Raw genomic sequence first — 26,353 nt, forward strand, 5'->3', positions numbered from 1 at the left:
AGGTAATTAAAACCCATTGTTTGTACATGTAGTACAGACCAGAAACAATAGTGCGCTTTTTTTTTTTTTTGCCCTACCCAAAACACACTGACACTGATACTAATAAAAAAAAAAAATACTGACCCTGACCTTTCACCCAAACACTAACCCTGGCACTGACCTAAAACAAACTTTGATCCAGGTTTTATTTTATTTTATTTTTTTGTTTTTTTTTGTATTTTCTACTATTATTATTGTCATTATTTTATTTTTATTTTTTTACACACACCTGTTTTTTTTCCCCTCTCTCTGCAAGGACAGAGAAAGATACAATGACTCTTCTCCATTCACAGAGACAGAAAACATGGGGGGGGGGGGGGGGGTCTTCACAGTGATCGATCAAACATGTAGTCTTCCTATAGATTTACTACAGCTAGCAGCAGATTGATTACACAAATAGTTCATGCTGATTGAGAGAGTAAAGTTGCACTATAAATATTTTCAATGTTTCTGCTGTGGAGTTTGAAGATGAATTGCTGCACAGCGCTTGCAGCTACAGAGACCAGTGAGGGTTTGTTTTAATACCTTGTGTATAAAATACTCACAAAAAGTACTAAAATGCTCTTTTTGGCTGTAATAAATTACCTGATTGTGCATTATTTGGTTATGAATAATAGTAATAATAATAACTATATTCACCCATCAGTGCCACCTCACAGTTCCCATCAGTGCCACCTACCAGTGCCTATCAGTGCCCATCAGTGCTGCCTATCAGCGCCCATTAGTGTCACCCACCAGTGCCTATCAGTGCCCATCAGTACTGTCTATCAGTGTCCATCAGTGTCACCTACCAGTGCCTTTCAGTGCCCATCAGTGCTGCCTATCAGTGCCCATCAGGGCTACTTGTCAGTGTCCATTAGTGCCACCCACCAGTGCCTATCAGTTCCCTTCAGTGCCTCCTATCAGTGCTCATCAATGCCACCTATCAGTGCCCATCAGTGCCGCCTACCCGTGCCCACCAATGCCACCTATCAGTGTCAATCAGTGCCCCCTATCAGTGCTGCTTTTCAGTGCCACCTCACAATGCCCTTCAGTGCCACCTATCAGCACCCATCAGTGTCCATCAGTGCTGCCAATCAATGCCCATTGGTGCCTTCTCATCAGTGTCACATATCAGTGCTGCCTATCAGTGCCTATGAGGGCCCATCAGCACTGCCGATCAGTGCCCATCAGTGCTGCCTATCAATGCCCATCAGTGCTGCCCATCAGTGTCACCTGCCAGTGCCTTTCACTGCCTATCAGTGCCCATTAGTGCCACCTACCAGTGCCTATCAGTGCCCTTCAGTGCCTCCTATCAGTGCCGCCTATTAGTGCCCATCAGTGCCACCTACCAGTACCTATCAGTGCCCATCAGTGCCCCCTATCAGTGCCCATCATTGCCCCCTATCAGTTCCCCTATCAGTGCTGCTCATCAGTACTACCTCACAGTGCCCTTCAGTGCCACCTATCAGCACCCATCAGTGCCACCTATCATTGTCCATCAGTGCTGCCAATCAATGCCCATCAGTGCCTCCTCATCAGTGTCACATATCAGTGCTGCCTATCCGTGCCCATCAGTGCTGCCGCTCAGTGCCAATCAGTGCCGCCTACCAGTGCCTATAGGTGCCCATCAGTGCAGCCTTATCAGTGCACATCAGGCAAGGAGAGAGAGCAGTGCCATCTCAGTGCAGTATTACAAAGGATTTAATGGCAACAAGGAATATGTAGACTCACAGAATCGGATGAAGAAGGTCAGCGTTGTGTGGGCACAGTACAGGGTTCATCCGCTCTGTGTGGAGGACATACTGCGGCATGTGGGGTGTCCATCTGGTCGTGGCTGTGCTGGTGGCTCCCAGTACTTCCTAGTCCACGGTGTACACAGGAGGAAACCGCTGACATCACTACCGGATGTTAGGAGGAGCGGGGAGGAGCGTGCGTCCAGAGCATGCATGCTCCTTCCTCAGGCAGCGCACATCACCCAATGAGAAAAATTACCTGTTTGCCAAATTTTAGAACAAAATATGATTTATTTATTTATTTATTTATATTTACTTGTGTAGAAAAAAAAACCAGTGGTGATTAAATACCACCAAAGGAAAGCTTTATTTGTGTGAAAAAATGATAAAAATGTAATTTGGGCACAGCGTTGTGTGACCGCGCCATTGTCATTTCAAAGTGTGACAACTGAAAATTGTCCTGGGCGGGGGCTGAAAGTGCCCGGAAGGTCGGTGGTTAAACCCCCTTAAACTGAAGGCAAATTTATTTTTATTTTTTTATAAGTTTTGTATAGAGTGGAGTAGGATTGAAATCCCAGTCTGGTTTCTATTGCTGTCTGTGTCCCCAACGTCAGGAGCTGTGATTGGACACCTGATAGAGAGGACAGAAGAAGGCATCGAGGAACGTGCAGGACGCCGCCGCTGACCCGCCGAGAGACAGGTAAGTGCCGGGCGATGCACACTGGCAGCATTTGATGGGGCACAGTAGCAGTAATTAAGGGGCACACTGGCAGCATTTGATGGGGCACAGTAGCGGCAATTGATAGGCACACTGGCAGCAATTGATGGGTATAGTGGCTGCATTCGATGGCACAAGTGGTTGCGTTTGATGGCACAGTGGCAGCATTTGATGGGTACAGTAGCTGCATTTGATGGCACAGTGGCAGCGTTTGATGACACAGTGGCTGTGTTTGATGGCACAGTGGTGGCGTTTCATGGCACAGTGGCTGCTCTTGATGGGCACAGTGGCTATGTTTGATGACACAATGGTGACGTTTGATGGCACAGTGGCAGCATTTGATGGCACAGTGGCAGCGTTTGATGACACAGTGGCAGCATTTGATGGCACAGTGGCTGCGCTTGATGGCACAATGGTGGCGTTTGATGACACAGTGGCAGCATTTGATGGCACAGTGATGGCGTTTCATGGCACAGTGACTGCTCTTGATGGGCATAGTGGCTATGTTTGATGGCACAGTGGCAGCATTTGATGGCACAATAGTGGCGTTTGATGGCACAGTGGCTGTGTTTGATGGCACAGTGGCTGCATTTGATGGCACAGTGGCGGCAATTGTTTTTTTTTTTTTCATTTTGTTTGCGCCCCCCCCTCCCCCAAAAAAAACATTGAGCACCTGCCGCCACTGCTTCAATCCCTGGGGCTGTGCCTCAGAAAAGGAAAGCGCGGGCTGGAAATTTGAAGTCCCGCAACCTCAGATACATCTGGATGAGAAGTGCTGACTGCCAAGGGATGAGTGAGCTCACCATCCATCCCTGTCCGTGACTGAAGTCTCCCCCCCTTCTCTCCCCGGCCTCTGAGAGAGTACACTAAGATAAATCTGAGTTCTCAGAGCACCCCTTACATCAGAGTCCCCCTTTACACCAGAGGACACAGCGTTCCCCCTTACATCAGAATCCTCTCTGTACATCAGAGTTCTCAGTGTTCCCTCTTAAATCAGGGTTCCCAGAGCATCCCTTACATCAGAGTTCCCCTTTACACCAGAGGCCACAGTGCCCCCCCCTTACATCAGAGTTCCCCTTTACACCAGAGGCCACAGTGTCCCCCCTTACATCAGAGTTCCCCTTTACACCAGAGGCCACAGTGTCCCCCCTTACATCAGAGTCCTCTTCTCCATACATCAGAGTTCTCAGTATTCTTCCTTAAATCAGGGTTCCCAGAGCATCCCTTATGTCAGGGTCCCCAGAGTCCTCCCTTACATCAGAGTCTGCAGAGTCCCCCCTCACAGGTAAAGGGAACTCTGCGAGTTCAGATGTAAAAAAGGAGAACTCTGTGGACTCTGCTGTAAAGGAGGACTCTTGTTATTAACTTCATATGATTAGAAATGTTATTTAATAGCAAAATATATGGATAGTTTATACTACAAAAAAAAAAAGAAAATTGCCGTGCGCTGCTAAAGTGTTTCGCGTTTGACTTGAAGAAAAGGTGCCATGTCTACCGGAAACAGTAACAGAGGGGGAATCTTCCAATGGGGACGCTAGTTCTGTTTGACATGCAGGGATTGCTTCTCACTTTGGAGGGATTTTCTCCCACTTCCTGTTGTGGCTATGGGACAGGAAATGAAGGAAAATCTCCCCTATGACAACCCGGCAGAGGTTATAACCCTCCTATGGTCAATCGGAAAAGGAAAAAAAATAAAATAAAAAATCAGCTTTGCCTCTAGTTTTACAACGTGTGGCTTCATGTTGAAAGTTACAAACTTCTTTAACGTTCGGTCTTCAGAGAAATCAAAACTTCACCGATCTTTTATTTTCTGCTCTACAAAACAATGAAGCAGACGGGATGATGAATGAAAAGAAACAGATGTAACATTATATCCGGAACCCAACATGCCGTGTTGGCAGCAGCATAGCTCTGGGGCAAAATGAGCATTATCGATTTCCCCGGGTCCCGAAATGCGTCCCCCCAGCACTTAGCATGGACGCATTTCACTCTTCTATATACAGTAATTAAAATCTATGTACATGGCCTAAAACTCCGGTGCCCAATGTGTGGCCCTTCAGCACTTTTTGTTGGCTCCCGGGGTCCCTGCAGACCGCAGTCCGTCTTTTCCTTACCTAGGAGCTGACAGTATATATATATATATATATATATATATATATATATATATATATATATTTATTTATGTATTTATTTATTTATTTTTTGCTTGATGAATTAGGCCTACTTGTAACATAATACAAATATAAAAATAAAAATATAAAAGGAAAAAAGGTTCTCATTTATCTTTCATTATTTTACAAGGTTTTTAAACTTTGGGCTGGATTTAAAAAATAAATAAAAAATACATACATGTATTCATTTTTAGGTATATATATCTATCTAGCTATCTATATATATATATATATATATATATATATATATATATATATATATATATATACTGTGCTATTTTCTGTGCTGTCCATCCATTTTTATATATATTTTTTTCTGATCTTTGCATTGTATAGAGAAGCACAGAGACCTGGTGATGACATCACTGTGAATGCTGAACGAGGGAACTAATAAGTCGGGGATCTGCTGAGTAGGGAAACTGTTCATAGAGGGGCACTAATAAGGTGTGAGATTCACACTTGCTGCAACTTTAACACACATTGAAGAGTCTACCACTTTTACATGCTTTTTTTTTTTTTTTTTATGCGTTGTTTGATACTTCTGTGATGCTTTTTTGAAGCTTTAATGAAGCTTGGCAAATGCCCTGTGTGTGTGTTGATTTTCTATGTGTTTTAAAGGGGCATCAGTAGAACACCAGCTCATTGGTACCCCTGTTCAGCAGATCCCCAGCTAATTGGTACCCTCATTCAGCAGATCATCACCTCATTAGTGCTCCTGTCTAGCACACCCCCAGCTCATTGGTACCCCCATTCATCAGATCCCCAGCTCATTAGTACCCCCGTTCATCAGATCCCCAGCTCATCAGTGCCCCGGTTCTGCAGACCCCCAGCTTATTAGTACCCCTGTTCAGCAGATACGCAGCTCATTAGTACCCTTGTTCAGCAGATCCCCAGCTCATTAGTACCCTTGTTCAGCAGATCCCCAGCTCATTAGTACCCCTGTTCAGCAGATACGCAGCTCATTAGTACCCTTGTTCAGCATATCCCCAGCTCATTAGTACCCTTGTTCAGCAGATCCCCAGCTCATTAGTACCCTTGTTCAGCAGATCCCCAGCTCATTAGTACCCCTGTTCAGCAGATCCCCAGCTCATTAGTACCCTTGTTCAGCAGATACCCAGCTTATTGGTACTCTCATTCAGCAGATCTTTAGTACCCCTGTTCAGCAGATCCCCAGCTCATTAGTACCCTTGTTCAGCAGATCCCCAGCTCATTAGTACCCCTGTTCAGCAGATCCCCAGCTCATTAGTACCCTTGTTCAGCAGATCCCCAGCTCATTAGTACCCTTGTTCAGCAGATCCCCAGCTCATTAGTACCCCTGTTCAGCAGATACCCAGCTTATTGGTACTCTCATTCAGCAGATCTTTAGTACCCCTGTTCAGCATATCCCCACCTCATTAGTACCCTTGTTCAGCAGATCCACAGCTTATTGGTACTCTCATTCAGCAGATCCAAAGCTCATTATTATCCCTGTTCAGCAGACCCCCAGCTCATTAGTATCCCCTTTAATCAGATCCCCAGCTCATTAGTACCACTGTTCTGCAGATCCCCAGCTTCTTGGTACTCTCATATAGCAGATCCACAGCTCATTAGTATCCCTGTTCAGTAGATCCCCAGCTCTATAGTATCCCTGTCCAGCAGATTCCCAGCTTATTGGTACCTCTGTTCAGTAGATCTCAAGTTCATTAGTACCCCTGTTAAGCAGATCCACAGCTCATCAGTATCCTCATTCAGCAGATCCCCAGCTAATTAGTACCCCTGTTCAGCAGATCCCTAACTCATCCATATCCCTGTTCAGTAGATCTCCTGCTCAGTAGTACCACTAGTTCTGCTGATGCCATACTCAATAGTTTCCCCAGCTTTGCTGGTCCCCTGCTCAGTAGTAACTCCCAGCTCTGCTAATATCCTTATAAGTAATAACCCCCAGCTCTGCTGATCTCCCACTCAGTAGTATCTCCCAGCTCTGCTGATATCCACGCAGTAGTAACCCCCAGCTCTGCTGATATCCACGCAGTGGTAACCCCCAGCTCTGCTGATACCCACGCAGTAGGAAACCCCAGATGCGCTGATCCCCACTCCCTAGGAACCTGCAGATCTGCTGATCTCCCACTCAGTAGTAACCCCCAGCTGCACTAATCCTCACTCAGTAGTATTCCCCAGCTCTACTGATCTTCTGGTTTTCTTATCCTCCTCTCTCTCTGGTCCCCACTCACCTCCTGCTATATTGCTCTCATGCAATACACCATGTGTGAAATCTGCTAGCTTCTCCTGCTCTGGTCCCCCAGCTCTGCTGATCCTTCCACCACTCAGTCCTCTCTCTCTCTCCCGTCCCTGTTCACCTTCCGCCACAGTGAATAGCTTTGGAGATGCTTTAAATTTTCAAGAAAGCAACATGGGATATACTTTTTGAAGCAAAGCAAATGAAAAAAAAAAAAAATGAATAGGACTGTAAGCTTACAATTTTAATTAGTGTGAGATTTTTTTTTTTTTTTTAAATTGGATATGTTTTATAGCAGAAAGTAAAAGTATGTATATATATATATATATATATATATATATATATATATATATATATATATATATATATATATATATATATATATATATATATATATATATATATATATATAGTATTTTTTTTTCTTTCTGCTATAAAACATATCCAATAAAAAAAAAAAAAGCTAAAAAATAATAATAAAAAAATAAATAAATATATATATATATATATATATATATATATATATATATATATATTTTTTTTTTCTGCTATAAAACATATCCAGCTAAAAAATATTAAAATTTTTATATATATATACATATATATATATATATATATATATAGTATTTTTTTTCTTTCTGCTATAAAACATATAAAACATATCCAATAAAATAAAAAAAGCGAAAAAAATAATAAATAAAAAAATAAAATTATATATATATATATATATATATATATATATATATATATATATATATATATATATATATATATATATATATATATATATATATATAGTATTTTTTTTCTTTCTGCTATAAAACATATCCAATAAAAAAAAAAAAGATTTCTTCATAATTGAGGCCAAAATGTAGGGTGGCGGGCATGCATGTGTGCGCCCTCTATTCGGTCTTTTTTCATTTCTATCACAAAAAAAAAAAAAAACAGCGGTTATTCCTGCCAAACAAAATCTGTGTAAAAATGCTAAGATGGGCTGTATATTTATTGAGTGTATTTGTGCTTTTTGCACATTAAAAATCATGTATCATGCGTGTATTTGTGTGCGTATGCACGCGTAAAAAATGCTGGCGGGCAATTCGTGGTTTTCTATTTTCTTTTTTTTTTTTTTACTGATCTATATGTAGCGCATGTTTACGTGTATGTGTGTACAGGCCCATTAAAAACAATAGGCTGCATTTAAAACACCCCTGAATGGCTTATACGTGGCGTTTTTAGGTGTCCGTGTGCAAAAGGACTAATTAGTCCCAACCTGCTAACAATGTTAGTGTCTTGTAATCAGCGATTGGCGCGCACGGCACCCTCTGCAGAGTAAATGCGACGCTTTAATGGGATGGAGTTTGGTGTAATAATGATGTGTAGTTTCATAAGCATTATGTTTATTACCTTGAAAAATGTTGCACAATGGGAAGGGAATTCTGCTGCATCGTTGGGCCTTTATGTTGATGTATTTGTTTCCTAAATGGATTTTCGTGTCGTAATACCATTACTGGGAAGAATTAAAGGTAGTCAAGCACAAAAGTAGTCGCAGGATTTCAAGTTGTCAATGGATTGTCCCATATATATCTTGTAAATGACTCGTCTAGCTGCCGGCGTTCTCCGTGTGAACAGTTCAACACCTCCCTTCCCCAAAACCATTGCAATGCCGTTATTTTTCATCTGATGGGTGATATCGAAACCGTGACTTCTATATTCCTATTCTTCTCCCAGCCTGATGATTGGACGGTGTGGGAGCAGCACCAGTCATCCTTGTTCTTGTCCCTTTTGTACCAATGTTCCCAATGTAAAACCTATTTACACTGTATATATATATATAATATTATCTGCGCTATCAATGGGCCTCGTCTCTTGTTTCCCTATCCCTTCCCATCTCCTCTCCTCCCCTTCTCTTTCCTCCCACTTCCATTCCCCTTCTCTTTCCTTTTCCCATCCTCTCCTCTCCTTTCCTCTCCTCCCCTTCCCTCTCCTCTGCCCTCCCCTCTCCTCTGCTCCCCTCCCCTGCCCTCTCTTCCCCTCTCCTCCCCTCCCCTGCCCCCTCTCCTCTCCTTTCCTCCCCTCCCCTGCCCTTGTCTCTCCTCTCCTCCTCTGCCCTCCCCTCTCCTCTCCTCCTCTGCCCTCCCCTCTCCTCCCCTGCCCTCCCCTCCTCTGCCCTCCCCTCTCCACTCCTTTCCTCCCCTTCCCTGCCCTCCTCTCTCCTCTCCTCCCCTCTCCTGCTCTCCCCTCTCCTCTCCTCCCCTTCCCTCCCCACTCCTTCCTTTCCCTTCCCTCTCGCCCCCCTTTACTTCCCCTTCCCTTTTCCCTTCCTCTCCCTTTTCAGTTGCATTGCCTCCTCTCCCCTCTCCTCATCTCCCCTCCCCTTCCTTCTCTCCTCTCTTCTCCTCCTCTCCCCTCCCCTCTCATTTTCCTTTTCCTTTCCCAATCCATTTCCCTTTCCCTTCCCCTCTATCCCCTTCCCTTCTCTTTCCCTTTTCCCCTTGCCTCACTTCTCCTTTGCATTGCCTTCTATCCTTTCCTCTCTTTTCCTTTCCTCCCCTCCTCACTCCTTCCCTCTTCCTTCCCTCTACTTCCCCTTTCCTTTTCACTTCCTCTCCCTTCTCAATTACATTGTCTCCTCTTCACTCTTTCCCTCTCCCTCCCATTTCCATTTACCTTTGCCCTTTACCTTTTGATTCTCCTCTCCCCCTTCCCCTCTCCTCATCTCCCCTCCCCGCCCCTCCTCTCATCTACTCCTCTCCTCCCCTCTCCTCCCCTCTCATTTTCCTTTCCCAATTGTTTTCCCTTTTCCTTCCCCTCTACTCTCTATCCCCCTCCCTTCCCTTTCCCTTCTATTTCTATTTCCATTTCCATTGCCCTCCCCTTCCCTTCCCTCCCCTCTCATTTCTATTGCCTCCCCCCCCCCCCTTTTTCCATTTCCTTTGCCCTTTCCCTACCCCATTTCTCTTTAACTCTCTTCTCCTCTCTCCTCCTCCCTTCCCATCTAGTTGTTTCTTTCCCTTTCCCTCCTCTTTCCATTTCCCTTGGCCTCCCCTCTTCTTTCCATATATAATATACATACATATGATTTATTACAAATTTTGTATAGAGAAACTTTATATGCAACCTCTGGCATACGATATTGAGTATTCGCTCTTCCATATTTTCAATATTTTTTATATATATATATGGGTGCTTTTGGTTCCTCTAAAGTCAGATTGTCGGATGTGGGGAATAGCCCCCCCCCTCCCCCCCATCTCTAGTTCTAGTCACCCTCATGTCGGTCCGGTTGCCCCACTTTCATGATGTGCTTTAGTTACCAAAGTTCTTCTCTTTCTGAATTGTCTCATTGATCTTAAGATGTTGAAATGCGGCGTTGGATTGGGGGGGCCATGCGGCCCAGAATCATGTGACAAGCAGCTGCAGTTCCATCTGCTGGCACGTTGTATGAATCTGCAGAAGATTAGATATTGCCCCGATCAATGGTCCCCCGAGTGGACCTTCTGACTTTAGGAGACTTGACTTGTTTCCTGGACAGCACTTTACAGACGGCTTGCACCCGTCACCTGGGTTTTCTCTTTTAAAGTAACGCGGCAATTGCTTTGAACTGGCTGACGTCTGCGGGTCGAACAGAGCTTTTCAAATCTGACGGAATATTTGAATCGATATTTTGTAACTGTTTAATATTAAAATCTTATAAGAATGGCTCTGTCGAGCCCCTACAGCAGGCCGCTCCGATAATTGTGCTGACGGAAAACCTGCCCAGCCACTTACCAGGAAAAGCTGAGCCAGCAGAGCGAAAGAATTTATAATTACAATGACATATGTAAAGAGTATTAGAGACTTTCAGAGAGATATATGAAAACATTAAACCACTCTTAGAGGTCTCATCACACCATGCATTATGGAAATGTGACCTTGATACAAAATATGTGTATATGAAGAGTTATAGACTGCAACCTAATAAGACATTCCGCTATTCCCTCCTCTCCTCTCCTCTCCTCTCCTCACCTTCCATTTCATTTTCTCCTTACTTTCATCTTCTTCAACCTTACCATCCTTTCCCCTTTCGTTGCCTACTACTTTACTTTTATTTACCTTTCGCTTTCTGTTATTTTACCTTCAACTTTTGCCTTTACTTGGTCTTTCCTTTTCTTCTCTCCCTGTCCTCTCTCTTCCTTCTCCACTCCCTTCCCCGTCCTCTCCCTTCCCTGTCCTCTCCCTTCCCTGTCCTCTTCCTTCCCTGTCCTCTCCCTTCTCTGTCCTCTCCCTTCCTTGTCCCCTTCTTCCTTCCCTGTCCTCTCCCTTCTCTGTCCACTCCCTTCCCTGTCCACTCCCTTCCCTTTCCTCTCCCATCCCTGTCCTCTCGCTTCCCTGTCTTCTCCCTTCCCTGTCTTCTCCGTTCCCTGTCCTCTACCTTCCCTGTCCTCTTCTTCCTTCCCTGTCTTCTCCCTTCCCTGTACTCTCCCTTCCCTGTCCTCTCCCTTCCCTGTCCCCTTCTTCCTTCCCTGTCCCCTTCTTCCTTCCCTGTCTTCTCCCTTCCCTGTCTTCTCCCTTCCCTGTCCTCTCCCTTCCCTGTCCTCTCCCTTCCCTGTCCCCTTCTTCCTTCCCTGTCCCCTTCTTCCTTCCCTGTCTTCTCCCTTCCCTGTCTTCTCCCTTCCCTGTCCTCTTCCTTCCCTGTCCTCTTCCTTCCCTGTCCCCTTCTCCCTTCCCTGTCTTCTCCCTTCCCTGTCCACTCCCTTCCCTGTCCACTCCCTTCCCTCTCCACTCCCTTCCCCGTCCTTGCTCTTCCCTGTCCTCTTCCTTCCCCGTCCTCTTCCTTCCCTGTCCACTCCCTTCCCTGTCCTCTCCCTTCCCTGTCCTCTTCCTTCCCTGTCCTCTCCCTTCCCTGTCCTCTCCCTTCCCTGTCCTTGCTCTTCCCTGACCTCTTCCTTCTCTGTCCTCTCCCTTCTCTGTCCTCTCCCTTCCCTGTCCTCTTCCTTCCCTGTCCTCTCCCTTCCCTTTCCTTGCTCTTCCCTGACCTCTTCCTTCCCTGTCCTTGCTCTTCTCTGTCCTCTCCCTTCTCTGTCCTCTCCCTTCTCTGTCCTCTCCCTTCCCTGTACTTTCCCTTCCCTGTCCTCTTCCTTTCCTGTCCTCTCCCTTCCCTGTCCTCGGTCTTCCCTGTCCTTGCTCTTCCTTGACCTCTTCCTTCCCTGTCCTTGCTCTTTTCTGTCCTCTCCCTTCTCTGTCCTCTCCCTTCCCTGTACTTTGTCTTCCGTGTCCTCTCCCTTCCTTGTCCTCGCTCTTCCCTGTCCTCGCTCTTCCCTGACCTCTTCCTTCCCTGTCCTTGCTCTTCCCTGTCCTCTCCCTTCCCTGTCCACTCCCTTTCCTGTCCACTCCCTTCCCTGTCCTCTCCCTTCCCTCTCCACTCCCTTCCCTGTCCTTGCTCTTCCCTGTCCTCTTCCTTCCTTGTCCTCTTCCTTCCCTGTCCACTCCCTTTCCTGTCCTTGCTCTTCCCTGACTACTTCCTTCCTTGTCCTCTCCCTTCCCTGTCCTCTCCCTTCCCTGTCTTCTTCCTTCCCTGTCCTCGCTCTTCCCTGTGATCATCCTTCCCTGTCCTTGCTCTTCTCTGTCCTCTCCCTTCCCTGTCCTTGCTCTTCCCTGTCCTCTCCCTTCCCTGTCCTCTCCCTTCCCTCTCCACTCCCTTCCCCGTCCTCCCTCTTCCCTGTCCTCTTCCTTCCTTGTCCTCTTCCTTCCCTGTCCACTCCCTTCCCTGTCCTTGCTCTTCCCTGACTACTTCCTTCCCTGTCCTTGCTCTTCTCTGTCCTCTCCCTTCTCTTTCCTCTTCCTTCTCTGTGTTCTTCCTTCCCTGTCTTTTCCCTTCCCTGTCCTCTCTTCTCCTCTCCTCTTCTCTCCTTCCCCTGTCCCTTGCCCTTATCCCTTCCCTTACCCACCCTATACCCTCTTCTCTCCCTTGTATTCTTTCCTTTCCTTTTTTTCTTTCCCACGATGATGGGCAACTGAGTGTTTAGGAATAATGATGGAGGCTCTGTGTACCGTCTCCTCCTCTTTAGTGCCACCCCCATTAACTGCCTCCCAGGTACTGCCTGTCCCTACCATCAGCTGCCTTATCCCTTTACCGTATGTCCCAACCAACAACTGACCCGCTGTACTGCTCGACTCCTCTCGTCCCACCCACTCTCCTACCCCCTCTCCTCTGCTCTATTCCCTTGCTCTTATCCTACACTTCCCTTCCCTATCCTTTCCTTGCATTGCATTTCCCTTTCCCTGCCCTCTCCCTTTCCTGTCCTCTCCCTTTCCTGTCCTCTCTTCTTCTCCCCTCTCCTTCCCCTGTCCTTTGCCCTTATCCCTTCTCTTTCCCTTGCCATACCCTCTCCTCTCCAATGCATTCTTTCCTTTTCCTTTACTTTTTTCTTTCCTGTGATGGGGGACAACTGTATGTTGGGGAAAAATTATGGAGGTTTTGGTTACTGTCTCCTCCTCTGTACTGCCGGCCCCATTAACTGCTGGGCCCCAATATTAGCTGCCTTACCCCTCCACAGCATGTAAAGTACCCTCTGTACTGCTTGACCCCTCCATCAACTGCTCCCTCTGTACTGCTTCCCTCTGTACACTTTATCCCCACTATCAGCAACCCCTCTCTCTATAACTTGTCCCACCATTAACAACCCCTCTCTGTACAACTTACCCCCCCCCCCCAACATCAGCAACCCCTTTCTGTACAACTTACCCCTCCCTCAACAACAGCAACCCCTTTCTGTACCACTTACCCCTCCCTCAACAACAGCAACCCCTCTCTGTACAACTTGTCCCCACTATCAACGGAGGCTCTCTGCACAGCCTGCCGAACCATCAACTGTCACCTTTGTACTGCCTGTTCCCACTGATTGAGCCTGGACACAAGAAGGAGAAGGGGGCCCCCAACCTAAGATTCTGGCACACAGGCCCACCACATTCACAAAATTCTCCTGGGTGAATGCTGTGTCCTCGTTGGGTTCGTTGGGTGACTAAACAGATACATTAAAACTACTTTATTAGGAAAAAAATCAAACGCAATCCTAACTTGTGCAGGTGACTTTAGTTGTTGAACATGACCCCTTTACAGCAGATTTTATTTATTTTTACTTTTTACCATTCGCAGTACTGTTGCTAGCTACAGTATTGACGTCACTCCTCTCAAATACAGTAGCACTATTTTTTTATTTTTTTTTAATTAAAAGCTAAAGCTTGGGATCATCACTTCTGCAAGGGACACATCAGTGCAGCTTATTTTATTTATTTATACATTTATTTTTTAATTTTTTTTATTATTATTATAATTTTTTTACGATTTGGGTTGTCTTCTCAGAAAGCTTTTCCACTCTAGACAGACCACATAATTTGATCTTCCTGAGTTGGCACATTAATGCCTTCTAGTGACTCGAAGCAGCCTGTGAAACATAAAATGATGAACACACATTTAATCAATTGATGGAACAGCCCTTAATGAAGTGTGCATTTCGGGTTGCAATAGAATTCTCCGGAGATTGTTTGATGACTTGCAAAGAGTGTGTTGTTACTAAGTGGAAGAGGTTCTATTCACTCTCCTCTTTAACTGCTGCAATCATCTATCCTTTCTGATCCTCAATGCTCCGGAGGTCTTGGTGCCAGTTGGGGGGGGGGGGGGGGTTGGGATGGTAGTTGGGTTGTAAGCTCCATTTATTCTATCATTGAGGACCTGTTAGGACCATTTCTACCTGTTATGGCACTTGGCTCTTGGAAGAGCTACATCTGGGACAGAAGCATCAGTGCTTGTAATGTCGCATAGGTATGATCTCTTCTGAAGCCAAGGTGGTTTCCATAAGGCAACTACAGCCATGGCAGATAATGGTTGCAATGACCAGTAAATACCGTATTTATCAGCGTATAACACGCACCCAAAGTTTAGGAGGGAAGTTTAAGGGAAAAAAAAAAACTTTTAGGTGGGAAGTTTAAGTAAAAAAAACTTTTACGAGGGAAGATTAAGGAAAAAAAAACGTCCATTTTAAATGCCCATCAATGCAGCCTTATCGGTGTCCCTATGCAGTCTTGCCCAGTGTCCATCTGCAGCCTTGTCCAAAATTGCAGCTTGATCTTTTAACTTATTGTGCCGCCGAGATAGACAGAGTCGGATGTCCTGTGTATTCGGCTCCTCTCGGCTCCCCTTGCAGTCCCACCCAGTCCCGCCCCTTGGCCCGTCTCCTATGATGGACACAACACCAGTCAAATGGCGGGATGTAAAAGGCTATGAGACGGTACTGGACGTGACTGCGAGCAGAGCCGAATCTAGCCGAGTACACAGTATGCTCTGTCTATTTCGGCGGCGCTCATTCCCTACTTACCCTCCGAGGCAGCGCACCCCCAATTTTTCCCTTATTCCCCCTGATTATATACCCATGTTATACGCCGATAAATACAGCCCTTAATGACCCGCCCCTGCAAGATAAGTTTTATCGGGGCGGGAGAGGGCCTCTCCTGCCATGCTCCAGTCATCTCCGCAGATTACCGAAGCCATCAGTAGCGGTGGAGACGTTCGCATCCGCTTCCCTCACTGCCTGGTTGCCGAGGGAGGGAAAAATGGCCTCCACGCTCTTTAAGGGAAATTTTATCTTTTTTGTAAAAAAAAAAAAAAAAAAAAAAAAGTTAATTTTCATTTTTTTTTTTTTATTGCATTTTAGTGTAGATATGAGATCTGAGGTCTTTTTGACCCCCCCAGATCTCATATTTAGGAGGCCCTATCATGCTTTTTTTTTTCTATTCCAAAGTATGTTTACATCCTTGTAATAGGAATAAGAGTGACCAATTTATTTATTTTTTTCTAAAAGGACAGTCCAAAAAAAAAAAGTAAAATAAATAATAATAATAATAAAAAAAAAAAAAAGTAAAGCAGCCCGTCTCACCGAACTCGCGTGCAGAAGCAGGTACATACGTAAGCACGCACGCATATGAACAAGGTGTTCAAACCACATATGTGAGGTATCATTGTGATCATTAGAGTGAGAGCATTAATTCTTGCCCTAAACCTCTTCTGTAAGCCCTTGTACACACAGTCGGAGATTCCGACAACCAAATCCGTCGGATTTTATCCGAAACTGTTGTTTACACACGGTCGGACGAAGTTGTTGACGTTATTTCATTCCGACGGGACTACGTTCAGGCTAGTAGCCAATAGCTTTGATGTAGGAATTTGATCTGAACATGCGTGGCACTTTGTCCGATCGGAATTCTCTACACATGATCGGAGTATGTCCGATCGGAGCATTTTGTCGGTAAATTTTACCAACAAGTTGGAAAACTTGGTCCGTCGGATACTCCGACGGTAACAGTCCGATGGAGACCACACACAGTCGGAATATCCGACAAAACGGTCCGATCGGACACATTTCGTCGGAATCTCCGACCGTGTGTACAAGGGCTAACACATGTAACCTGTAGAAAATTTTAAACATCTCCTATGGAGATTATTAAGGGTAAAAGTTTGTCGCCATTTCACCAGCGGGCGCAATTTTGAAGCATGACATAGGTATCAATTTACTCGGCGTAACATTATCTTTCACAATATAAAAAAAAAAAAGAAATTGGCTAACTTTAGTGTTGTCTTATTTTTTAGGCCCAAAAAGTATATTTTTTTTCCCCAAAAAATTGTGCTTGTAAGACCGCTGCGAAAATACGATGCGTCAGAAAGTATTGCATTTTATTCTCTAGGGTGTGGGTGTCTGGGAAAATAAATATATATATATATATATATAATGTTTGGGAGTTCAAAGTAATTTTTTAGCAAAAAATAAATAAATACATTTTTAACTTGCGAGTCTGAAAAATAAGCGCGGTCATTAAGTGGAACTCCAGGAAGATATAACATTTAATTTTGGCCTTTTTTATGTATTAGCTTTTTATTTGTGTGATGTCACTTTAATATGCTTTATTTTATTATTTTGTACACAAAAAATGTTAAATATTGGAGTCTAATATGGGGCCATGTTTTGGCTCAAGGACAGGCCGAGGATAATTAAAAGCAAAATACAAATACAAAAACGACTCTACAAATAATTGAGAAATGTGTCTGACGATTACGATGAGTTCCAAATGTGCCTTTAGATAAATGTTCACAGGGCGCATCTGCATGAAGGAGACCTCATGTAGCCTGCTGTTCTTGGTCACTATCCAGGGAGAGGATGGGAAGGACTCGAGAAGGCACTTAGAGTGGCGCTTCCAGGGAGTTGAAGCAGACTCTAGCAGAAAGTGAAGGACAGAAAAGGTGCTTCTAAGTGCAGTATAGCAACAGTTTATTATGACACAAATTGAGGAGAACGTACAAGCAATAGTAGAAAACAGGCTCGTAAATTCATAGCTTGCGGATAGGCTTCTTGTGACAATTTCTTCCATGTAGCATAGCCAACCAGTAGCTGTGGAGACGGTGGGAATGCACAGGCAAGATGGCTTCTGCACTTTCAGGTTGGCACAGTACTCACGCGCTGGATGTGACGTCAAGAGGGGACGGTAACGCGTTTTGGAGCAAGCCCAGAAACTCTTTCGTTAGACCAAAAGGAGCTTCTGAGAATGCTCCGAAACGCATTACTGCCCCCTCTTGATGTTACATCCGGTGTGTTCTTTCCACGCCAAAACCCGGAAGTGCGGCAACCATCTTGCCCGTGCGTTCCACCATCTCCACGGCTGCTGGTCAGCTGTGCTACACAGAGAAACTTTCACAAGAAGGCTATGAATTACTAGGCTGTTTTCTACTATTGCTTGTAAATTCTCCTCAATTTGTGTCATAATAAACTGTTGTTATACTGCACTGAGAAGCACCTTTTCTGTCCTTCACTTCCTAATGTGCTTTGCATATGATAAATAAAGTATAATGCAAGGAGTTGCCAAAATTATCAGGAGCCATCTTTGGCCTGTTGCACCCTTTACGGCTGCAAGAAGAAAATTTGGTAACCCCCATCTTTACATACACAGCTCTTGACCTTCAATCACATCAGAGGCCTGGAACTGGTGTTGTACAAGAAATAAGATATGAGTTTGACAATGTGTTCGATGACCCCCCCACCCTCTTTCCCCACTGACAAGTCTCAGCTGGTGTACTAAAGAAATTAGATGGACTGCCAATCTGTGCACCCTTTAAGCTGAACTCCAACCTTCCATTCAGTCTTACACAGTTGTACCGACATAGTTCTTTCTGGCTCCTCTCTTGTACTGAAATAGCTTCCTCTAAATTTCACTGCACACTGTGAGCTTTTCACAATGTGCATTAGAAGCTGTAGCAAGTCAGATAGAGCTCTGCCTCATTTCCTGAATGGAGGGCATTTAGCATCATCTAGTCCAGGGGTGGCCAACCCGCGGCTCTCGAGCCGCATGCGGCTCTTTGGTCGGTTTCCTGCGGCTCTTCGGGCTGGTTCGGGCTGTGTCGATCGGTTTCCTTCGGCTCTTCGGGCTGTGTCGATCGGTTTCCTTCGGCTCTTCGGGCTGGTTCGGGCTGTGTCGATCGGTTTCCTTCGGCTCTTCGGGCTGTGTCGATCGGTTTCCTTCGGCTCTTCGGGCTGGTTCGGGCTGTTTCATTGCGGTGACAGGCAGCCCGAGTCTCTGCACTCCTCCGCTCCTCCCACACATCAACAGCCAATCAGCGTGTAGTGTCCCCCAGCCCGCCACATTTGAATACATAGGCGCTGGAGTGAGGCTGAAGGGGGGCAGAGGAAGGAGAAACACGCTGTATCTGAAGCCGATGAGATACAAAAAGGTATGGCCACAAGTGTGCAGGTTACTGATCTGTCCTCCCTTCTCCCTCTGTCTTGCTCTGTACTTTTTTTTTTTTTTTTTAATAACGTTTCACCTGAACACTGATAAGATCTGTTCAGCACATTCTGGGTCTGTTGATAGCGTGACACACTGCTGGCTGTTAACCATTTCAGCTTCTTTTCACTTATTTATCCAGCATGCGTATGATGTGGCTCTTTGTGGTAACTCGGTAAAAAATGTGGCTCTTGGTCTTCGTCTGGTTGGCCACCCCTGATCTAGTCCCTCTCCACTGGGTATATGTAAGGTTTTGCCACCAATTTAAATGTAACTCCCCTGTGGACTCCGATACATTTTACCAAAATTGCAACATTTCAGCAAAGTCTCCTGATTGAGAAGTTTTAGCAAGTCAGATAAAGCTCTGCCTCATTTCCTGAATGGAGAGCATTTAGCATTGTCTAGTCTTTCTCCACTGGGTATAGGTAAGGTTTTGCCACCAATTTAAATGTAACTCCCCTGTGGACTCCGATACATTTTACCAAAATTGCAACATTTCAGCAAAGTCTCCTGATTGAGAAGTTGTAGCAAGTCAGATAGAGCTCTGCCTCATTTCCTGAATGGAGAACATTTAGCATTGTCTAGTCTTTCTCCACTGGGTATAGGTAAGGGTTTGCAACCAATTTAAATGTAATTCCCCTGTGGACTCTGATACATTTTACCAAAATGGCAACATTTCAGCAAAATCTCCTGATTGTTGCCAAGGTTTTGTGAAAATTAAAACTCTCAATTTAACATATCTGGAAGAAATGATGGCGTTGTCACTGAATAAAAAGGTCCACATGTCAATGTATCAATTAGGTCTGGTCATTAAGTGATATAGTCATGGTTTAAACAAGCTTTGAAGGTATCCAAAGCAATATTATGAAAAGTGTTACTATGGAAAAGTGGTATTTTGCCAATTATCATAAGAGTAATATTTGTGAAGGTTCATTTTGAAAAATAAAGAAAGATGTTAATCGTTAATTATGTAAACATAATATTGTAGCCTATAACAGTGTCCTTCTGTTCTTTTTTTTAGCATGGAAAAGAAACTGGAAAACTTCAATCACCCCTGAAAGAATCAAACCTTGAGAATTGGATTCAACCACCGGTAATCAATATTTTTATTTTACAAATGTTTCAGAATTATTTCGGGTTATCTTAGACATCTCTGACTAAATCAATGAGCGGTCAAGGTCTTATCTCTGCAGTATGCCTAGACTGGTTATCTGACAACTTTTGGTAAAATTGTTGTTGTTTACTATATTTTAGAGCTGGAGTCACTTTCTTTGGGCCAACTGCATCAATAGTCCCTATAAGTGGACTATAGACATAATCTTCTCCTTGGCCCAGTAAGGATGTTAATGGACTTTATTGGCAAATGTTTCTTAGATACACCCTTATAAGATCTTTTGGAATTCAATGTGGGTGTAGTTGATCTGCATTTTACAAATGTTTCTCAAAGTTTCACAATTATTTCAGGTTATCTTAGAAATCCCTGACCACTTTATTGTGTAGTGAAGGTCTTATCTGTGCACATGGGCGTCCGCAGGTAGGGGCAAGGGGGGTCAAGCCCCCCCCCCCTGGAATCAGGGATCAGATCTTAAATTCAGCACAGTTGCATCGCTATCAGGGTGCGGGCAGCCCGCACCCGGGTGCCATCCACCAGTGGGGTAACACCATCCAGGTGCTGTCAAGCCCCCTATCAGTGTAGTGTGACTTCGGGCTCTTTTCCTTGCTCAGTCCAGCAGAGAACTCAGTGTTGCTGTGACAGGAGAAAGGCGTGCTGCAGGCTATCAAATGTTTCCCCCACTTGCCCCCCCCTTTTTCCCATCAGGGACAAGAGACGGCGGCTTTCACCAGGTTCCCCGCCCAGCTTCCTGCCCAGCTTCCTGCCCGAGAGACACATTGCCCAGTGCCACCAGAGAGAGAAACGCTGCCCAGTGCCACCAGAGAGAAAAAATGAGCCACTACCAGGGTACAGACATGCTACACTACTGACCAGAGGCGCCCCAGGGGAACCCAGAGTGAGCGATCATCCAGCCGGAGGGATTACTGCTGTAGTTTTGCTGGGTCTGGTAAGAGGGACTGTTGGCCATTATCCATTACTTATCCTAGGGACTGTACTACGCCTGCAGTCTCTGATCATGATAATGTGATCATGACATTGTCGAAAAGGGTGGTGCATTGGTGACCCTAAAATGATGCCCCCCCCTGAAAAAAGTTTTGCGGACGCCCATGTCTGTGCAGTATGCCTAGATCTGACAACTCGGCCATTTGTGAGAAGATTGGCGTTTGTTATATTTTATAGCTGGGGTCAGTTTGTTTGGGCCAACATCTTCAGTGACTCCTATAAGTGTATTTTTTGACTAGTGAAGAGCTGAAACACCCCCCCCCCCCCACCCGTTCGCAGCAGAACATGTGAACAGGCAAAACATTTGTTTTAACACGTGAACACCGTTAAAGTCTATGTGAAAAATCAAAAGTTAGTGCTAATTTTAAAGGCTTATATGCAAGTTATTGGCTAATTATGGCTCTCGTAGCAGAAGACGCTGGGATTGGCCAAAGCCTGCAGGTCAGGTGCATACTTTGGCCAATCATCATACAGCAATGCACTGCGATCTCCCATTACGGAAGGTTCCGTGGCGCTCAAATTTGCCACACACTCTGCATAATGTTCACTCTTCGGCGAACGGGACGAACACCTGATGTTCGAGTTGAAAGTATGCCTGACCCGGACATCAAGCTCATCCCTATTATTGACTATAGACACAATCTTCTCTTTGGCCCAGTGAGGACCTCTTTTGATGGACTTAATGGGCAAATGCTTCTTTGAGATACTTCTGAGATCTTTCGGAATTCGACATAGGTGCAAGTTGACCTGCATTTGAGTTGTTTCAACTGGTTTTGCATTCCCATTGACTTGTTTGAGGACAGAAGCAGTTCTGAGGGAACAAATAGTCTGGTTGACCTCCCCCTAATGGGTCAATTTGGGGTTAGAGGACCTTTGATCTTTGCGTTGTGTTTGCTATGAATTCACATTGACTTGTACTTAGAATTTGAATACTGTATTCCTTCCTGATCCCCCGAGAAGCAAATGAGATTTTCCCTGGATCAACTTTACATATAAATGTCAGTACCCAGTTATATTATGTGAATTTAGGAAAGAATCCAGGCCTTTTTTTTAAAGCAATCTACTGAGCCAGCCAGAACCACCTCTGGAGGAAGTCTATTTCACATATTCCCAGCTCTTACTGTGAAGAAACCTTTCCATTTCTGGAGCTGAAATCTCTTTTCCTCTAGGCGTAAAGAGTGCCCCTTTGTCCTCTGTGTTGACCATAAAGGGAATAACTCAACTCCAAGTTCACTATATGGACCTCCTATATATTTATACACAGTGATCATATCCTCCCCTGATCTCCTCTTTTCAAGAGGGAATAAATTCAGTTCCTCTAATCTTTCCTCATAGCTGAGCTCCTCCATGCCTCTTATCAGTTTGGTTGCCCTTCTCTGCACTTTCTCCAGTTCCCCGATATCCTTTTTGAGAACTGAACTGCATATTCCAGATGAGGTCTGACTAATGATTTGTGATAAATAGTAATAGTAATGATATCTCTCTCTCTCTGGAGTCCATACCTCTCTTAATACAAGAAAGGACTTTGCTCTCTTTGGAAACTGCAGCTTGGCATTGCATGCTACCCTGTTTCCCCGAAAATAAGATCTAGCGTGATTGTCAGCCATGGCTGCAATATAAGCCCTACCCCCCAAATAAGCCCTAATTATTTTCAGGGTAGGACTTATTTTTGGGGGAAACAGGGTAGGGCTTATTTGGGGGGTAGGGCTTATATTGCAGCCATTACTGACAATCACGCTAGGTCTTATTTTCGGGGGAACTGTATTATTGAGCTTATGATCTGCCAAAATCCCCAGATCCTTCTCCACTATGGATTCCCCCAGTTATACTCCCCATAGTATGTATGATGCATGCATATTCTAAGCCCCCAAGTGCAAAACTTTAAATGTATCAACATTAAACCTCATCTGCCACATAGTTGCCCAATTAAACAGAGCATTGAGGTCGACTTGAAAGTTGGAGACACCCTGTAAGGACGTTATTCCACTGCATAGCTTGGTGTCATCTGCAAAGACAGAAATGTTACTTTCCTATTATCAATTATAGAAGTAGTAAAAAGTAAGGGTACCAGCACTGAACCTCGGGAGGAAACACCACTGAAAACCTTAGACCATTCAGAGAAGGAATCATTAACCACTACTCTCCGAATTCTGTCTTTTAGCCATTTTTCTATCCATTTAAAAACTGATCTTTTCAGTCCTGTAGACTTTACCTTACGCATCAGCTGTGTGTGGGGGACAGTTCCATACTTGGATTTTGCCAAAACGTTTGACACAGTGTCAAACTCTTTGGCAAAATCCAACTATACCACGTCCACAGCCACCCCCTTGTCCAAGGTTCAGGGCTTTTTTTCAGGGGGAACTTGATGGGACTCAGTTCCACCATCTCTGGCTCAGACCCTTTGGTGCCTGCTCACCACAATCACTTGTAAACACAGAAGTCTGGTTTCTGTGTTTACAAGTGACAGCTCTGCACTCTGTATGTAATGCAATCCTGGTATTTAATGCCCCTTTAAGACCCTCCTACTGTTTTTCGTGAAATTTGACTGAACACACCTACTATTTGATGTGATTTTGAGGGTGTGTGTAGGGGGAGGGGTTTTTGTGGGACCGTGTTTAAGTTTAAGTTCCAGCACCTATCGTTTGAGAAAAAAAAGCCCTGCCAAGATTTACTTACCTCCTCATAAAAGAAAGCCAATGTCTCAGGATTGTTGATTTAGGTGAACGCGGTTAGCGACAATCTTACGGCATAGGGGTGAGAAGGCCCTCTATCTCTAAATTGAAAATTGCTAAAGCAGAGTTAGGAGGCATGAAAATACCTGAGAGAATTTGTAAGATTTGTAGCCAGAAGCTATTTTTACAGGACCAACATATATGCGTTATGTTTCCCGTATGACCACACCCTCGCCAGCATAAGGAGGAGTTGGTGGGAAAAAACTGAGCTAAACATTAAGATTCGTAAAATACCATCTTGTTACTATTTTTTTGGGTAGTGATTGAGACAATGAGAAATTTATTCTTACTTTTACAGTTTTCTTCAAGCTCCATTGGAGAGCTCCACACCCAGCAGTTGCCCGATGGAGCAAAGCGACAGGTATCCATGTAAAAAATACTTTCTAAATAAACTACAAAAAAATCATTTTGGAATTAGAAACTGTAAAAAAATCAAGGTGCCCACTCCAGTTTACTGGAGTAACGGTGACCTTGACGTTTCAAATGTGATCTGCCAGGGGTCTCCCTTCCTCAACAGAAGCTAGTGCATACGCTTGTCAGTGCTATCCAATGGGCCATCGCCCTAAACTGGCGTAACATGGTCACAGATGCTCCTAGTCCTACATATGGAGTCCATCAGGGGAAGTTGGTCAACTCACCAAATATGTACCAGGCTTGGAGACCTCTTAGCCCCTGTACACACGGTCGGAGATTTCCACAACCAAATCCGTCGGATTTTGCCCGTCGGATCTTGTCCGAAACTGTTGCATACACACGGTCGGACAAAGTTGGTGAAAAATCCGATCTTTCAGAATGTGATGACGTAATTTTGTTACGATGGGACTACATTCAGGCTAGTAGCCAATAGCTTTGACGTAGGAATTTGATCTGAGCATGCGTGGCACTTGGTCCGATCAAAATTCGCTACAGATGATCGGAGTATGTCCGACCGGCCCAGTTGGTCGGGAAATATTTCCAACATGTTGGAAAATTGGGTCGGACGGATATTCCGACGGAATCAGTCCGATGCATACCACACACAGTCGGATTATCCAACGACACGATCCGATAGGACACATTCCGATGGATTCTCCATCCGTGTGTACAAGGGCTTAGTCCCTAATCCCAATGACCAGATAGGTTGAGGCCTCCCATGTCAACATACCCAGTACTGATGAGGATTTTATTTGTTAACTTTTTGGCCTATACATAGTCACCTTCTATTTACCTGTCACAATTTGGTTTACGTACATTATCACTCTTGCATTTCTCTTTACATATATTTTGTTTTCTGGTTTTCTTTGTTTTCTTTTCACACTATTTACGGTTTAACCGGTCAAAAGGTAACGTGAGAGATGTATTTGTGTACCATTTTTATCTTATTTCTTGATAGTAATGACTACCTCTCTGTGCCTGTATGACTTGTATTTACCTGATCTACCTCAATAAAACATTTGTAAAACAAAAAAAAAAAATCAAGGTGCCCAAAGTTGGCCTTTAGAGGCATTGGATGACCAGCTTGGTTGGCCAAATCCAGCGGGCTTTTGGCATCAGTTTGAGAAGGTTCTGCAATCGTTCAGAATTCATGCATGTGCCGTTGACCTGCTTCATCTATTTTTGCATTCTTATGGACTTGTATGGAGACAGAAGTACCGTAGTTCCAAAAATCTACCTCAATAAAACATTTGTAAACAAAAAAAAAAAATCAAGGTGCCCAAAGTTGGCCTTTAAAGGCATTGGATGACCAGCTTGGATGGACAAATCCAGCGTGCTTTTGGCATCAGTTTGAGAAGGTTCTGCAATCGTTCAGAATTCACGCATGTGCCGTTGACCTGCTTCATCTATTTTTGCATTCCTATGGACTTGTATGGAGACAGAAGTACCGTAGTTCCAAAAATCTACCTCAATAAAACATTTGTAAACAAAAAAAAAATCAAGGTGCCCAAAGTTGGCCTTTAACAGCATAGGGCGACCAGCTTGGATGGCCAAATCCAGCGTGCTTTTGGCATCAGTTTGAGAAGGTTCTGCATTCGTTCAGAATTCACGCATGTGCCGTTGACCTGCTTCATCTATTTTTGCATTCTTATGGACTTTTATGGAGAAGTAGTTCCAAAAATCTTGGTGGACACGGGCCATGAAGGGTCAATTTAGGGCTAGTGTACCTTCGAGACGTGCTTGCCATTAATTCACATACAGAGGAATTGAAGTGAAAGTAGAAGCCCATTTCAAAAAGCCTCCTAAAGCCCAACTCGAGGGCTCCTTGATTTTTACAGTTTTTGAACCCTCTCTATTCAACAACAGTTGTTTGATAGATACCGTATTTGCCGGTGTATAAGACGACCCAGCATATAAGACGACCCCCTAACTGTACAGGTTTTAAAAATGTTTTGCCCGTACTCACCGTTTAAGACGACCCCCCATTCCGAGGCTTCCGACGCTTCATATCCCTCTTCTTTGTTCTTGCTGGAGCCATTTCCTTCTTCCTTCTTATGGTGCTGGAGCCAATCACGGCGAGCAATGTATTCTATTAATGAATACAAAGCCTGCTGGGATTGGCGGAGGCTGTAACATCATCAGCCCGCGCCTCTCTCACTCTCAAAGCCAATCGGAGCAGGCTAATGTGTGTAGCCTGCTCGGATTGGCAGAGATTGCTACTCCAATCCGAGCAGGCTCTGTATTCATTTGAATACATCGCTCACTGGGATTGGCTCAGTGGTACATACTGTATGCAGCCGAAGCTACATACAGTATTACCGGACATCCAGAAGGCATCCCAGCAGCTGACCCGGCGTATAAGACGACCCCTGCTTTTTGCCCAGTTTTTTTAAGTGTAAAAGGTCGTCTTATACGCCGGAAAATACGGTAA

General features: G+C 44.6%; 1 protein-coding gene across 3 annotated transcripts in view; it reads left to right on the top strand.

Moving 5' to 3' along the window:
* Positions 1–26,353, top strand: part of LOC143986886 (protocadherin-11 X-linked-like) — a 2,116,396-nt gene that overhangs the window by 1,021,220 nt on the left and 1,068,823 nt on the right. For all 3 annotated transcript variants that reach the window (XM_077485295.1, XM_077485303.1, XM_077485311.1), the window contains exon 4: positions 19,682–19,753. In XM_077485295.1, coding sequence (XP_077341421.1) covers positions 19,682–19,753 — 72 coding nt within the window. The remainder of the gene's footprint in view (positions 1–19,681; positions 19,754–26,353) is intronic.

Source organism: Lithobates pipiens, unplaced genomic scaffold (genome assembly GCF_037356315.1).
Source record: "Lithobates pipiens isolate NorthernLeopardFrog02 unplaced genomic scaffold, aLitPip1_a1.2 Scaffold_1, whole genome shotgun sequence".
In the NCBI taxonomy this organism is placed as follows: Eukaryota; Metazoa; Chordata; class Amphibia; order Anura; family Ranidae; genus Lithobates; species Lithobates pipiens.